Genomic DNA, 14,366 nt, shown 5'->3' on the forward strand with positions numbered 1-14,366 from the left:
TAGCTACCACCTATATAGTATTTGATGAAAAAAAAAAAGATAATATCATACCTATATATGTATTAGTTGCATACAACGACCGTTTCGCCAAATGCAATCGCAATAATACACCTATATAAATAAGACGCAAACTCACGGGGCGGCGATAGTGGTAGTAGAGTTGATACCTATCAATCTTGTCGCATACTTATAAATTTCTCTCTCGTTCGCGTGCCTATTGGGTTGTCTTTTAAAGTCATAGACACATCCTACAGACATATAGGTAGGTAGATAGATACGACAAGAGCATAGCCAACAACATGCGAGTCGGCCGGGTGGGTCCCAGAGAGAGACTCTCGACTGATCTAAGCTCATCGCCAATTATTTATATTTATTGCCTACTAAGTAGGTAAATATTATATTATACCTATACACAACTTGATTACATAGTGTTGTGAATATATATATATATATATACATAGGTAGGTAGGCATCAGAGAGAGGAGAGACCATATCATACCTAGGTGGTAGGTATCGACTGTTCGCATAGTCTTAGAAACGATTTTGAGATGAGATAAAAGGAATCATATGCGGCCCTGAAAAGGGCCTTTTTTATTTGTTACAGCGTTGAGTTGCTGTAAAAGTGCGAACGGATGGAAGCAGCAGCGTGCGTGTGTGTGTGTTAAGTTTGTTCGTGACACAACCTAGTGTATTAAACATATCAGTCAGTAGACTGCATAGAATAATACACTACGTTACTCACCACCACTCGCTACTACATCACATCACAAATCTCACACAGATACATGGCACAACGCGTAGAGTAATTGTGTGAGCGTAACTCATCAATCATCAGCTCTAACCGCCGAAACCGTAGAGGGTACGGCCCTGGCGCTTCAGAGCGTATACAACGTCCATAGCGGTGACGGTCTTCCTCTTCGCGTGCTCTGTGTAAGTGACCGCGTCGCGGATCACGTTCTCGAGGAACACCTTGAGCACACCACGCGTCTCCTCGTATATCAAACCGGAGATACGCTTGACACCTCCTCTGCGGGCCAAACGACGGATGGCCGGTTTGGTGATGCCCTGGATGTTATCACGAAGCACCTTCCTGTGACGCTTGGCTCCTCCCTTTCCAAGACCTTTCCCTCCCTTGCCGCGACCGGTCATTTTGTAGTAGTTTGATTGAGATTGACTTCAGCGAAAATCACGAGCTCGCACCGCAACCGATGCTTACAACAGTTACAGCCGGAATGCCTCTCGCAACCGGCTAAATTCTCGTATTTATAAGCGACCGAGCGAGCCGCGAGCGAGTGAGTGGGGAGATACCTATGCATGCGCGATATGCTTTTGGGCTTGCGTTGCGTGCGTACCTACCTACGTACGTACATACAACATACATATACTTATTATATATAATTGAAATAAATAGGTATATTTATTATCTTATTTAATTTTCAACAATTGCATTAATTATTTAATACATAAACAATCTATCCGGTGTCTACTCCTCGTCGAATGTAAACGACGTCTTTTAAATTTATTTAGAATCAATTTTATAAATTTTGACTTTTTCAGATGTTTTTCTATGTATCCAGCTCGAGTACAAGTTTTAATTTTGTTCTATGCTAATCAAATCATGACTTTTAATGGTAGTATGGTAGGCCTATGTAGTGACAGCGTGCAAAATACAAACGCGCCGTCTAATTTAAGAAGAAAAAAATTACATATGTATGTATCTATGTCAGGCAATTGAAAATTATGTACGCTACTATCTATGGATATGTACCTATATAACCAGTTATGTGAACGGTTGAAGAGACTCGCAAAGTGTGTACAGAGAAACAATTATATTATCAGAATCATGTGCGGCCCTGAAAAGGGCCTTTTTGTTCGTCCGTTGTATGGATGAACGATACGGTGGAATATTATTATTTAGTGTCTTACGCTGGTCACCGACTGCCGGCAAGACAGACGGCAGACCACGAACAAACACCATGTAAACACCACACCGCACGCACAACATACATTCACGATGAATTTGTGTATTATATTATTTGGGTGCCTAAGCGCGCTCGCCCCTGATCCTGCGCGCCAGCTGAATGTCCTTTGGCATGATGGTGACGCGTTTGGCGTGGATCGCGCACAGATTGGTGTCTTCGAAGAGGCCTACCAGGTACGCCTCGCTGGCCTCCTGAAGAGCCATAACGGCCGAACTCTGGAAACGAAGATCGGTCTTGAAATCTTGTGCGATCTCACGCACGAGACGCTGGAAGGGCAGCTTGCGGATCAGGAGCTCAGTACTCTTCTGGTAACGACGGATCTCACGGAGTGCTACAGTTCCCGGCCTGTAACGATGGGGTTTCTTGACACCGCCGGTGGCGGGGGCGCTCTTGCGAGCCGCCTTAGTGGCTAGCTGTTTCCTGGGTGCCTTACCACCGGTAGATTTACGGGCCGTTTGCTTGGTACGAGCCATTTCTAACAAATGCAAAGCAAAACAAATGCAGAGAACGAACGACCTCACTCGATTAGCAACCGAACGCGAATGAGGCGAAAATTTCGAGAGCGTGTCTTTATATAGATCGCGCCGCTCGGACGTGCCGCGAGCGCCTGAACTGAATAGGTATGATGGGTATGGGTGAATAGTTGTTTTAAATGAAAATAATAATAATAATAATAAATAAATACATACGTATATATGCACCATAGGTATTTTAATGAAATTCTCTTTGATTTATAGTTGAAGTATAGTTTTTTTTTTCTTTCACAAAACGTATTTATCTTATATAGGTATGTAATAATAAAATAAAAATCTAACTTCTGTTTTTTTTTTCCTCTTTCTCTTATTTATCGCTTAATTATTAAATAGGTATGTATACATATATACCTATTATTTTTTAATCTCTCGTAGTTAATTAACAGTATTATAGATAGTTGTATGTTTACTACCGTACTACCTAATCTGTAAAATTGACATATAGCAGTTAAATAGCAGGAATCATTATGTTATTCGTTTATAAAAGTTACGAGTAGGCATGTATGTATGTATGTATGTATGTGTGTGTGTGTGTGTGCATGTGCGTGCGTATGTGGGCTGCGTTCAGACTATTTGACGTTATCAAGAAACATTTAAAAGCAAACAGAAAGATATTGTGGCCCTGAAAAGGGCCTTTTTCTCATTTCCACCCTTTCCCTTTGAACAGTGGAACAGTTCAAAAAGGCGGCGGTGTGTTCACACTGGCTCACAGTAGTTACGATTTACTTAGAGCTAGTGTATTTGGTGACGGCCTTCGTTCCCTCACTGACGGCGTGCTTGGCCAGCTCGCCGGGCAGCAGCAGCCTCACGGAGGTCTGCACCTCCCGGGACGTGATTGTGGAACGCTTGTTGTAGTGGGCCAAACGGGACGCCTCGGCAGCGATGCGTTCGAAGATGTCATTCACGAACGAGTTCATGATAGACATCGCCTTACTGGATATACCAGTGTCGGGATGAACCTGCTTCAGCACCTTGTAGATGTAGATGGCGTAACTCTCCTTCCTCTTGTGCTTCTTCTTCTTTTTATCAGTCTTGGAGATGTTCTTCTGGGCCTTGCCAGACTTCTTGGCGGCCTTACCACTTGTCTTCGGCGGCATATTTATTTATTTAATTGACAACGGTAACAGCGGTGATACAGACTGGCTCCGGTCGGCAACTGACTGGTTTCGTGTCGCAAAATATCAAGATTTTTTATTATATTTACTCGATTGGATCGCAAACGGTGTCAGGGTAAACGAGCGTGTGCACCAATCAGATTCACGCATTCACCGAACGAGAGGGGGGGGGGGGGTGTGTGTGTCAAACCCCCCCCCCCCCCCTCCCCACACCTCCAACTACTAGGTACCTTGCTGCCGCCTTAGGTGTGAAATAGGAATGAATGAATATCAAACCAAATGCAAATATGTATAAATCTAATTCTATCTATAATCAATCATCGATCGAGAAAATTTAACGTAGGTACCAGATAATAATATGTCATTAATGAAATGTTAATTACATATCTATCTATATTTCCAGAAGATGTAAATGTGCCGCGCGTATCGACCTGCACCCGAGGCAACGGCGCTGCGTTCAGCGAATTCAAACCGAACGGTAAGTAGAGATAATACCTAATTACCTACACTCCTACCTAAGTGTTACTACTATGTACTTGTATTTAATTTATTTATTGATTGATTGTGATATACTTGTTTCGTATTTATTTATTTATTGTGTCTATATTGATAGTACCTAGTACCTATACCTATCGTGTATGTGTGATAATCAATCAATCAAATAAATAAATAATACGTCATGATGTATGTATGTATACCGGGCCTCGAACTCTTTGTTGTCGTATCAACAGAAACGAACATATACTATTGTTCCTCGAATCATATTGCGGCCCTGAAAAGGGCCTTTTTTCTAAAATCACCATCAGCCATGAGTGACGGCGGCGCAGTGCATCGTCCATCATCACCACCACCACCGGCCGTTGTGCGTCGGCAGCATATATGTAGCGTAACAGCGGCAAGGTACGCAACACGAAACACAACAACAACACGCACGGTGGCGGTGAGGGTGACGAAGGTGTCGTAAATGTTTACGCCTTCTTCTCGGTCTTCTTGGGCAGGAGCACCGCCTGGATGTTGGGCAGTACACCGCCCTGGGCGATTGTGACTCCGGACAGAAGTTTGTTCAACTCCTCGTCGTTGCGGATGGCCAGCTGCAGATGCCTCGGTATGATTCTGGTCTTCTTGTTGTCTCTGGCAGCGTTGCCGGCCAACTCGAGAACCTCAGCGGCCAGGTACTCCATCACGGCGGCGAGGTAAACGGGAGCGCCAGCACCGACTCGCTCGGCATAGTTGCCCTTGCGTAGGAGCCTATGAATACGACCCACGGGGAATTGGAGACCCGCACGGTTCGAGCGGGACTTTGCCTTTCCCTTGACTTTGCCACCTTTACCGCGTCCAGACATAATTGCAAATTCTTTTACAAAATAAAACGAGCGCAAACACAAGACACTAGCGCACTGTAAGTGAGCGAGAGCGAGTTTGATTTAAAAAAAAGGAACACGCGCTTATATAGTTATAAAGAGACACGCCGTGCGCGAAACGTACAATGAACGATGAGTGTAACGTTAATGGGTGGGGGGGAGAACGTCGATGATTTCATCAATGTATCATTTTGACTGTGTTGGTCCGATATTATGATGCACATACATATATATGTTTAAGGATTACATACAGTGCGCGTCTATTATTATTTGTATCTCCTTTTGGCATTCACGGCACATAGTCCGATCCTTTGAGAGGCTTGCGTGGGGATATGTTATTATTATTATTACTATGAAATGGATACAGCCAGCCGGTTACCTATTATAAATGCGTAAGAGTTTGTGAGGATGTAGGTAGGTGTATGATGTGTGTTTGTTACATACACTTAACTCATTCGCGCGATGCAAAATCGAATGGACGATTTGTTATGAGTTACATTTGATACCTAGGTGGTACACAGGCATGGGTAGAATTAGATAGAATATACCTGTAACCAACTGTCTGTTTGTCAGGTACACCTACATCGTCAAGAAACTGTGTTTATAAATAGTTCACAGAATAAATTGTTAGCCCTGAAAAGGGCTTTTTGTTAGGTGGGCCAGGCGAGCCAGCGCGTGCGCGGCGCGCGCTGCGTTTCCCTCCTTCTTTGTGCCGTTGTTGCCGTGTTGGGTGACGGTGGTTGTTTTTCGCCGCGACAATGAACAACAGTCATCAAGCAAACAAACAACATAACACAGAAGAACAGCTGCTGCTGCTGCCGAGACGACGACAGAGCGATTACTTCTTGGAGGCGGGTGTCTTTTTCGCTGCGGCCTTTTTTTGTGTGGCGGCCGCCTTCTTCGGTTTGGGCGCCTTCGGCTTCTTCGTTGGCGGTTTAGCTGTCTTTTTCGCCTTGGGCGCTGCGGCGGCCTTCGCCTTCGCCGGTGCGGCCGCTTTCTTTGCCGCGGCGGGCTTCTTCTTGGCTGCCGCTGCCTTCTTGTCTTTAGCGGCGGAGGACGCCTTGCCCTTGGACGGCGACGAGGCAGACGACGAGGCGGCGCCAGAAGAAGCTCCCTTCTTCGACTTCGATGCGGCGGAGGCCGCTGCGGTGGCTTTCTTGGACTTGGCCGCCGCAGAAGATGCAGATTTCTTCGAACCGGCGGCCGCCGGTTTCTTGGAAGACGCAGATTTCGATTCCAATTTGAACGAGCCGGAAGCTCCTTTACCCTTGGTCTGTATGAGGGCACCGGACTCGACGGCGCTCTTGAGATACTTCCTTATGAACGGCGCCAATTTCTCCGCGTCGACTTTGTATTGGGCCGCGATGTATTTCTTGATCGCTTGAAGTGACGAGCCGCTCCTCTCCTTCAACTCTTTGATGGCATTGTTCACCATCTCCGAAGTTTTGGGATGAGTAGGTTTGGCTTTAGCCTTCTTCACACCACCGGCGGCCGCGCTCGCCTTGGGCTGTTTCTTCGCCGGCGTCGCTGGCGCTGATGCCTCGGATGCTACAGCCGTGTCTGCCATATCTCTGACTGATGATGATAATAATGATAATATAGATAAATTACAACAATACCGACCGGAGAGGCGGTGATGATCGTAAGTAACGTAAACTGAATGTGTTGTATAGTTGCAAGTTTATATCGAACATTTCGCCCGCATCGGAGTTTACCGTAACGCAAACCTATTTGCCGCGAGACGTTTTCTCATACGACATGTTCCAAGTTTTCACTACATAAGTTCAGAATAAATATTTTTTAAACAGTTTTAAGTCGGAGAGAAAAAAGAATTTCACGTTAGAATGAATATTTTTGAGTTCACCCACGACACATGGCAATCGTTGAGGTCGCCCGGCGGCCGGATCGCACCGTAGACGCGTTTATTTTGGCAGTAATATATCGCGAACAGCCCGGGTCGTGTTCAAAAGTGTTATTTCTCTATAAAAGCGGTGATAAAGGGCGTATCGCGTTTGCCCGACGAAAGCGAACATATCGAACTCCCCGAGCGGTAACGTTTCGTCATTATCCATCGATATATAGTACACATTAGAGCCTATCAAATCTAGGGTCGTAAAACAAGAGGCAGCCTAGCAGTCAGTAGCAGCAGAGCGCGGGCGACCAGCGTGTAGCTACCACCTATATAGTATTTGATGAAAAAAAAAAAGATAATATCATACCTATATATGTATTAGTTGCATACAAACACATACAACGACCGTTTCGCCAAATGCAATCGCAATAATACACCTATATAAATAAGACGCAAACTCACGGGGCGGCGATAGTGGTAGTAGAGTTGATACCTATCAATCTTGTCGCATACTTATAAATTTCTCTCTCGTTCGCGTGCCTATTGGGTTGTCTTTTAAAGTCATAGACACATCCTACAGACATATAGGTAGGTAGATAGATACGACAAGAGCATAGCCAACAACATGCGAGTCGGCCGGGTGGGTCCCAGAGAGAGACTCTCGACTGATCTAAGCTCATCGCCAATTATTTATATTTATTGCCTACTAAGTAGGTAAATATTATATTATACCTATACACAACTTGATTACATAGTGTTGTGAATATATATATATATATATACATAGGTAGGTAGGCATCAGAGAGAGGAGAGACCATATCATACCTAGGTGGTAGGTATCGACTGTTCGCATAGTCTTAGAAACGATTTTGAGATAAAAGGAATCATATGCGGCCCTGAAAAGGGCCTTTTTTATTTGTTACAGCGTTGAGTTGCTGTAAAAGTGCGAACGGATGGAAGCAGCAGCGTGCGTGTGTGTGTGTTAAGTTTGTTCGTGACACAACCTAGTGTATTAAACATATCAGTCAGTAGACTGCATAGAATAATACACTACGTTACTCACCACCACTCGCTACTACATCACATCACAAATCTCACACAGATACATGGCACAACGCGTAGAGTAATTGTGTGAGCGTAACTCATCAATCATCAGCTCTAACCGCCGAAACCGTAGAGGGTACGGCCCTGGCGCTTCAGAGCGTATACAACGTCCATAGCGGTGACGGTCTTCCTCTTCGCGTGCTCTGTGTAAGTGACCGCGTCGCGGATCACGTTCTCGAGGAACACCTTGAGCACACCACGCGTCTCCTCGTATATCAAACCGGAGATACGCTTGACACCTCCTCTGCGGGCCAAACGACGGATGGCCGGTTTGGTGATGCCCTGGATGTTATCACGAAGCACCTTCCTGTGACGCTTGGCTCCTCCCTTTCCAAGACCTTTCCCTCCCTTGCCGCGACCGGTCATTTTGTAGTAGTTTGATTGAGATTGACTTCAGCGAAAATCACGAGCTCGCACCGCAACCGATGCTTACAACAGTTACAGCCGGAATGCCTCTCGCAACCGGCTAAATTCTCGTATTTATAAGCGACCGAGCGAGCCGCGAGCGAGTGAGTGGGGAGATACCTATGCATGCGCGATATGCTTTTGGGCTTGCGTTGCGTGCGTACCTACCTACGTACGTACATACAACATACATATACTTATTATATATAATTGAAATAAATAGGTATATTTATTATCTTATTTAATTTTCAACAATTGCATTAATTATTTAATACATAAACAATCTATCCGGTGTCTACTCCTCGTCGAATGTAAACGACGTCTTTTAAATTTATTTAGAATCAATTTTATAAATTTTGACTTTTTCAGATGTTTTTCTATGTATCCAGCTCGAGTACAAGTTTTAATTTTGTTCTATGCTAATCAAATCATGACTTTTAATGGTAGTATGGTAGGCCTATGTAGTGACAGCGTGCAAAATACAAACGCGCCGTCTAATTTAAGAAGAAAAAAATTACATATGTATGTATCTATGTCAGGCAATTGAAAATTATGTACGCTACTATCTATGGATATGTACCTATATAACCAGTTATGTGAACGGTTGAAGAGACTCGCAAAGTGTGTACAGAGAAACAATTATATTATCAGAATCATGTGCGGCCCTGAAAAGGGCCTTTTTGTTCGTCCGTTGTATGGATGAACGATACGGTGGAATATTATTATTTAGTGTCTTACGCTGGTCACCGACTGCCGGCAAGACAGACGGCAGACCACGAACAAACACCATGTAAACACCACACCGCACGCACAACATACATTCACGATGAATTTGTGTATTATATTATTTGGGTGCCTAAGCGCGCTCGCCCCTGATCCTGCGCGCCAGCTGAATGTCCTTTGGCATGATGGTGACGCGTTTGGCGTGGATCGCGCACAGATTGGTGTCTTCGAAGAGGCCTACCAGGTACGCCTCGCTGGCCTCCTGAAGAGCCATAACGGCCGAACTCTGGAAACGAAGATCGGTCTTGAAATCTTGTGCGATCTCACGCACGAGACGCTGGAAGGGCAGCTTGCGGATCAGGAGCTCAGTACTCTTCTGGTAACGACGGATCTCACGGAGTGCTACAGTTCCCGGCCTGTAACGATGGGGTTTCTTGACACCGCCGGTGGCGGGGGCGCTCTTGCGAGCCGCCTTAGTGGCTAGCTGTTTCCTGGGTGCCTTACCACCGGTAGATTTACGGGCCGTTTGCTTGGTACGAGCCATTTCTAACAAATGCAAAGCAAAACAAATGCAGAGAACGAACGACCTCACTCGATTAGCAACCGAACGCGAATGAGGCGAAAATTTCGAGAGCGTGTCTTTATATAGATCGCGCCGCTCGGACGTGCCGCGAGCGCCTGAACTGAATAGGTATGATGGGTATGGGTGAATAGTTGTTTTAAATGAAAATAATAATAATAATAATAAATAAATACATACGTATATATGCACCATAGGTATTTTAATGAAATTCTCTTTGATTTATAGTTGAAGTATAGTTTTTTTTTTCTTTCACAAAACGTATTTATCTTATATAGGTATGTAATAATAAAATAAAAATCTAACTTCTGTTTTTTTTTTCCTCTTTCTCTTATTTATCGCTTAATTATTAAATAGGTATGTATACATATATACCTATTATTTTTTAATCTCTCGTAGTTAATTAACAGTATTATAGATAGTTGTATGTTTACTACCGTACTACCTAATCTGTAAAATTGACATATAGCAGTTAAATAGCAGGAATCATTATGTTATTCGTTTATAAAAGTTACGAGTAGGCATGTATGTATGTATGTATGTATGTGTGTGTGTGTGTGTGCATGTGCGTGCGTATGTGGGCTGCGTTCAGACTATTTGACGTTATCAAGAAACATTTAAAAGCAAACAGAAAGATATTGTGGCCCTGAAAAGGGCCTTTTTCTCATTTCCACCCTTTCCCTTTGAACAGTGGAACAGTTCAAAAAGGCGGCGGTGTGTTCACACTGGCTCACAGTAGTTACGATTTACTTAGAGCTAGTGTATTTGGTGACGGCCTTCGTTCCCTCACTGACGGCGTGCTTGGCCAGCTCGCCGGGCAGCAGCAGCCTCACGGAGGTCTGCACCTCCCGGGACGTGATTGTGGAACGCTTGTTGTAGTGGGCCAAACGGGACGCCTCGGCAGCGATGCGTTCGAAGATGTCATTCACGAACGAGTTCATGATAGACATCGCCTTACTGGATATACCAGTGTCGGGATGAACCTGCTTCAGCACCTTGTAGATGTAGATGGCGTAACTCTCCTTCCTCTTGTGCTTCTTCTTCTTTTTATCAGTCTTGGAGATGTTCTTCTGGGCCTTGCCAGACTTCTTGGCGGCCTTACCACTTGTCTTCGGCGGCATATTTATTTATTTAATTGACAACGGTAACAGCGGTGATACAGACTGGCTCCGGTCGGCAACTGACTGGTTTCGTGTCGCAAAATATCAAGATTTTTTATTATATTTACTCGATTGGATCGCAAACGGTGTCAGGGTAAACGAGCGTGTGCACCAATCAGATTCACGCATTCACCGAACGAGAGGGGGGGGGGGGGTGTGTGTGTCAAACCCCCCCCCCCCCCCTCCCCACACCTCCAACTACTAGGTACCTTGCTGCCGCCTTAGGTGTGAAATAGGAATGAATGAATATCAAACCAAATGCAAATATGTATAAATCTAATTCTATCTATAATCAATCATCGATCGAGAAAATTTAACGTAGGTACCAGATAATAATATGTCATTAATGAAATGTTAATTACATATCTATCTATATTTCCAGAAGATGTAAATGTGCCGCGCGTATCGACCTGCACCCGAGGCAACGGCGCTGCGTTCAGCGAATTCAAACCGAACGGTAAGTAGAGATAATACCTAATTACCTACACTCCTACCTAAGTGTTACTACTATGTACTTGTATTTAATTTATTTATTGATTGATTGTGATATACTTGTTTCGTATTTATTTATTTATTGTGTCTATATTGATAGTACCTAGTACCTATACCTATCGTGTATGTGTGATAATCAATCAATCAAATAAATAAATAATACGTCATGATGTATGTATGTATACCGGGCCTCGAACTCTTTGTTGTCGTATCAACAGAAACGAACATATACTATTGTTCCTCGAATCATATTGCGGCCCTGAAAAGGGCCTTTTTTCTAAAATCACCATCAGCCATGAGTGACGGCGGCGCAGTGCATCGTCCATCATCACCACCACCACCGGCCGTTGTGCGTCGGCAGCATATATGTAGCGTAACAGCGGCAAGGTACGCAACACGAAACACAACAACAACACGCACGGTGGCGGTGAGGGTGACGAAGGTGTCGTAAATGTTTACGCCTTCTTCTCGGTCTTCTTGGGCAGGAGCACCGCCTGGATGTTGGGCAGTACACCGCCCTGGGCGATTGTGACTCCGGACAGAAGTTTGTTCAACTCCTCGTCGTTGCGGATGGCCAGCTGCAGATGCCTCGGTATGATTCTGGTCTTCTTGTTGTCTCTGGCAGCGTTGCCGGCCAACTCGAGAACCTCAGCGGCCAGGTACTCCATCACGGCGGCGAGGTAAACGGGAGCGCCAGCACCGACTCGCTCGGCATAGTTGCCCTTGCGTAGGAGCCTATGAATACGACCCACGGGGAATTGGAGACCCGCACGGTTCGAGCGGGACTTTGCCTTTCCCTTGACTTTGCCACCTTTACCGCGTCCAGACATAATTGCAAATTCTTTTACAAAATAAAACGAGCGCAAACACAAGACACTAGCGCACTGTAAGTGAGCGAGAGCGAGTTTGATTTAAAAAAAAGGAACACGCGCTTATATAGTTATAAAGAGACACGCCGTGCGCGAAACGTACAATGAACGATGAGTGTAACGTTAATGGGTGGGGGGGAGAACGTCGATGATTTCATCAATGTATCATTTTGACTGTGTTGGTCCGATATTATGATGCACATACATATATATGTTTAAGGATTACATACAGTGCGCGTCTATTATTATTTGTATCTCCTTTTGGCATTCACGGCACATAGTCCGATCCTTTGAGAGGCTTGCGTGGGGATATGTTATTATTATTATTACTATGAAATGGATACAGCCAGCCGGTTACCTATTATAAATGCGTAAGAGTTTGTGAGGATGTAGGTAGGTGTATGATGTGTGTTTGTTACATACACTTAACTCATTCGCGCGATGCAAAATCGAATGGACGATTTGTTATGAGTTACATTTGATACCTAGGTGGTACACAGGCATGGGTAGAATTAGATAGAATATACCTGTAACCAACTGTCTGTTTGTCAGGTACACCTACATCGTCAAGAAACTGTGTTTATAAATAGTTCACAGAATAAATTGTTAGCCCTGAAAAGGGCTTTTTGTTAGGTGGGCCAGGCGAGCCAGCGCGTGCGCGGCGCGCGCTGCGTTTCCCTCCTTCTTTGTGCCGTTGTTGCCGTGTTGGGTGACGGTGGTTGTTTTTCGCCGCGACAATGAACAACAGTCATCAAGCAAACAAACAACATAACACAGAAGAACAGCTGCTGCTGCTGCCGAGACGACGACAGAGCGATTACTTCTTGGAGGCGGGTGTCTTTTTCGCTGCGGCCTTTTTTTGTGTGGCGGCCGCCTTCTTCGGTTTGGGCGCCTTCGGCTTCTTCGTTGGCGGTTTAGCTGTCTTTTTCGCCTTGGGCGCTGCGGCGGCCTTCGCCTTCGCCGGTGCGGCCGCTTTCTTTGCCGCGGCGGGCTTCTTCTTGGCTGCCGCTGCCTTCTTGTCTTTAGCGGCGGAGGACGCCTTGCCCTTGGACGGCGACGAGGCAGACGACGAGGCGGCGCCAGAAGAAGCTCCCTTCTTCGACTTCGATGCGGCGGAGGCCGCTGCGGTGGCTTTCTTGGACTTGGCCGCCGCAGAAGATGCAGATTTCTTCGAACCGGCGGCCGCCGGTTTCTTGGAAGACGCAGATTTCGATTCCAATTTGAACGAGCCGGAAGCTCCTTTACCCTTGGTCTGTATGAGGGCACCGGACTCGACGGCGCTCTTGAGATACTTCCTTATGAACGGCGCCAATTTCTCCGCGTCGACTTTGTATTGGGCCGCGATGTATTTCTTGATCGCTTGAAGTGACGAGCCGCTCCTCTCCTTCAACTCTTTGATGGCATTGTTCACCATCTCCGAAGTTTTGGGATGAGTAGGTTTGGCTTTAGCCTTCTTCACACCACCGGCGGCCGCGCTCGCCTTGGGCTGTTTCTTCGCCGGCGTCGCTGGCGCTGGTGCCTCGGATGCTACAGCCGTGTCTGCCATATCTCTGACTGATGATGATAATAATGATAATATAGATAAATTACAACAATACCGACCGGAGAGGCGGTGATGATCGTAAGTAACGTAAACTGAATGTGTTGTATAGTTGCAAGTTTATATCGAACATTTCGCCCGCATCGGAGTTTACCGTAACGCAAACCTATTTGCCGCGAGACGTTTTCTCATACGACATGTTCCAAGTTTTCACTACATAAGTTCAGAATAAATATTTTTTAAACAGTTTTAAGTCGGAGAGAAAAAAGAATTTCACGTTAGAATGAATATTTTTGAGTTCACCCACGACACATGGCAATCGTTGAGGTCGCCCGGCGGCCGGATCGCACCGTAGACGCGTTTATTTTGGCAGTAATATATCGCGAACAGCCCGGGTCGTGTTCAAAAGTGTTATTTCTCTATAAAAGCGGTGATAAAGGGCGTATCGCGTTTGCCCGACGAAAGCGAACATATCGAACTCCCCGAGCGGTAACGTTTCGTCATTATCCATCGATATATAGTACACATTAGAGCCTATCAAATCTAGGGTCGTAAAACAAGAGGCAGCCTAGCAGTCAGTAGCAGCAGAGCGCGGGCGACCAGCGTGTAGCTACCACCTATATAGTATTTGATGAAAAAAAAAAAGATAA

General features: G+C 45.3%; 9 protein-coding genes across 9 annotated transcripts; all 9 read right to left on the reverse strand.

The window, feature by feature from the left end:
- Positions 1-592: 592 nt before the first annotated feature.
- LOC135310033 (histone H4) lies at positions 593-1,245 on the reverse strand. Its single transcript, XM_064436966.1, has one exon. The coding sequence runs from the start codon at positions 1,147-1,149 to the stop codon at positions 838-840; it is 312 nt and encodes a 103-aa protein (XP_064293036.1). The 5' UTR covers positions 1,150-1,245; the 3' UTR covers positions 593-837.
- Positions 1,246-1,471: 226 nt separating this feature from the next.
- LOC128682412 (uncharacterized) lies at positions 1,472-9,692 on the reverse strand. Its single transcript, XM_064436945.1, has 2 exons — positions 9,212-9,692; positions 1,472-2,704 (listed from the first exon to the last, which is right to left on the reverse strand). The coding sequence occupies exons 1-2, from the start codon at positions 9,617-9,619 to the stop codon at positions 2,045-2,047; spliced, it is 1,068 nt and encodes a 355-aa protein (XP_064293015.1). The 5' UTR covers positions 9,620-9,692; the 3' UTR covers positions 1,472-2,044.
- Positions 2,816-3,694, reverse strand: LOC128682411 (histone H2B). Its single transcript, XM_053767067.2, has one exon. It carries the CDS (start codon positions 3,610-3,612, stop codon positions 3,238-3,240), a length of 375 nt encoding a protein of 124 aa, XP_053623042.1. The 5' UTR covers positions 3,613-3,694; the 3' UTR covers positions 2,816-3,237.
- On the reverse strand, positions 4,212-5,020 carry LOC128682409 (histone H2A). The gene has a single exon (XM_053767064.2). It carries the CDS (start codon positions 4,971-4,973, stop codon positions 4,599-4,601), a length of 375 nt encoding a protein of 124 aa, XP_053623039.1. The 5' UTR covers positions 4,974-5,020; the 3' UTR covers positions 4,212-4,598.
- Positions 5,830-6,641, reverse strand: LOC128682407 (histone H1B-like). The gene has a single exon (XM_053767062.2). It carries the CDS (start codon positions 6,556-6,558, stop codon positions 5,830-5,832), a length of 729 nt encoding a protein of 242 aa, XP_053623037.1. The 5' UTR covers positions 6,559-6,641.
- LOC135310032 (histone H4) lies at positions 7,641-8,409 on the reverse strand. Its single transcript, XM_064436965.1, has one exon. It carries the CDS (start codon positions 8,311-8,313, stop codon positions 8,002-8,004), a length of 312 nt encoding a protein of 103 aa, XP_064293035.1. The 5' UTR covers positions 8,314-8,409; the 3' UTR covers positions 7,641-8,001.
- Positions 9,693-9,979: 287 nt separating the features above from the next.
- Positions 9,980-10,858, reverse strand: LOC128682410 (histone H2B). Its single transcript, XM_053767065.2, has one exon. It carries the CDS (start codon positions 10,774-10,776, stop codon positions 10,402-10,404), a length of 375 nt encoding a protein of 124 aa, XP_053623040.1. The 5' UTR covers positions 10,777-10,858; the 3' UTR covers positions 9,980-10,401.
- Positions 10,859-11,375: 517 nt separating this feature from the next.
- On the reverse strand, positions 11,376-12,184 carry LOC128682408 (histone H2A). Its single transcript, XM_053767063.2, has one exon. The coding sequence runs from the start codon at positions 12,135-12,137 to the stop codon at positions 11,763-11,765; it is 375 nt and encodes a 124-aa protein (XP_053623038.1). The 5' UTR covers positions 12,138-12,184; the 3' UTR covers positions 11,376-11,762.
- Positions 12,185-12,993: 809 nt separating this feature from the next.
- Positions 12,994-13,938, reverse strand: LOC128682406 (histone H1B-like). The gene has a single exon (XM_053767061.2). The coding sequence runs from the start codon at positions 13,720-13,722 to the stop codon at positions 12,994-12,996; it is 729 nt and encodes a 242-aa protein (XP_053623036.1). The 5' UTR covers positions 13,723-13,938.
- Positions 13,939-14,366: the final 428 nt, after the last annotated feature.

Source organism: Plodia interpunctella, chromosome 30 (assembly GCF_027563975.2).
Source record: "Plodia interpunctella isolate USDA-ARS_2022_Savannah chromosome 30, ilPloInte3.2, whole genome shotgun sequence".
NCBI classification, from domain to species: Eukaryota; Metazoa; Arthropoda; class Insecta; order Lepidoptera; family Pyralidae; genus Plodia; species Plodia interpunctella.

Bases quoted from the DNA above. Each gene is read 5' to 3' on its own strand.
- LOC135310033 (XM_064436966.1), bottom strand. From the start codon at position 1,149: ATGACCGGTCGCGGCAAGGGAGGGAAAGGTCTTGGAAAGGGAGGAGCC.
- LOC128682411 (XM_053767067.2), bottom strand. From the start codon at position 3,612: ATGCCGCCGAAGACAAGTGGTAAGGCCGCCAAGAAGTCTGGCAAGGCC.
- LOC128682409 (XM_053767064.2), bottom strand. From the start codon at position 4,973: ATGTCTGGACGCGGTAAAGGTGGCAAAGTCAAGGGAAAGGCAAAGTCC.
- LOC128682407 (XM_053767062.2), bottom strand. From the start codon at position 6,558: ATGGCAGACACGGCTGTAGCATCCGAGGCATCAGCGCCAGCGACGCCG.
- LOC135310032 (XM_064436965.1), bottom strand. From the start codon at position 8,313: ATGACCGGTCGCGGCAAGGGAGGGAAAGGTCTTGGAAAGGGAGGAGCC.
- LOC128682412 (XM_064436945.1), bottom strand. From the start codon at position 9,619: ATGGCTCGTACCAAGCAAACGGCCCGTAAATCTACCGGTGGTAAGGCA. The intron at 2,705-9,211 runs TAGGCACCCAAA...TAAATCAAAGAG, and splicing joins GGATCAGGGGCGAGCGCGCT to AATTTCATTAAAATACCTAT.
- LOC128682410 (XM_053767065.2), bottom strand. From the start codon at position 10,776: ATGCCGCCGAAGACAAGTGGTAAGGCCGCCAAGAAGTCTGGCAAGGCC.
- LOC128682408 (XM_053767063.2), bottom strand. From the start codon at position 12,137: ATGTCTGGACGCGGTAAAGGTGGCAAAGTCAAGGGAAAGGCAAAGTCC.
- LOC128682406 (XM_053767061.2), bottom strand. From the start codon at position 13,722: ATGGCAGACACGGCTGTAGCATCCGAGGCACCAGCGCCAGCGACGCCG.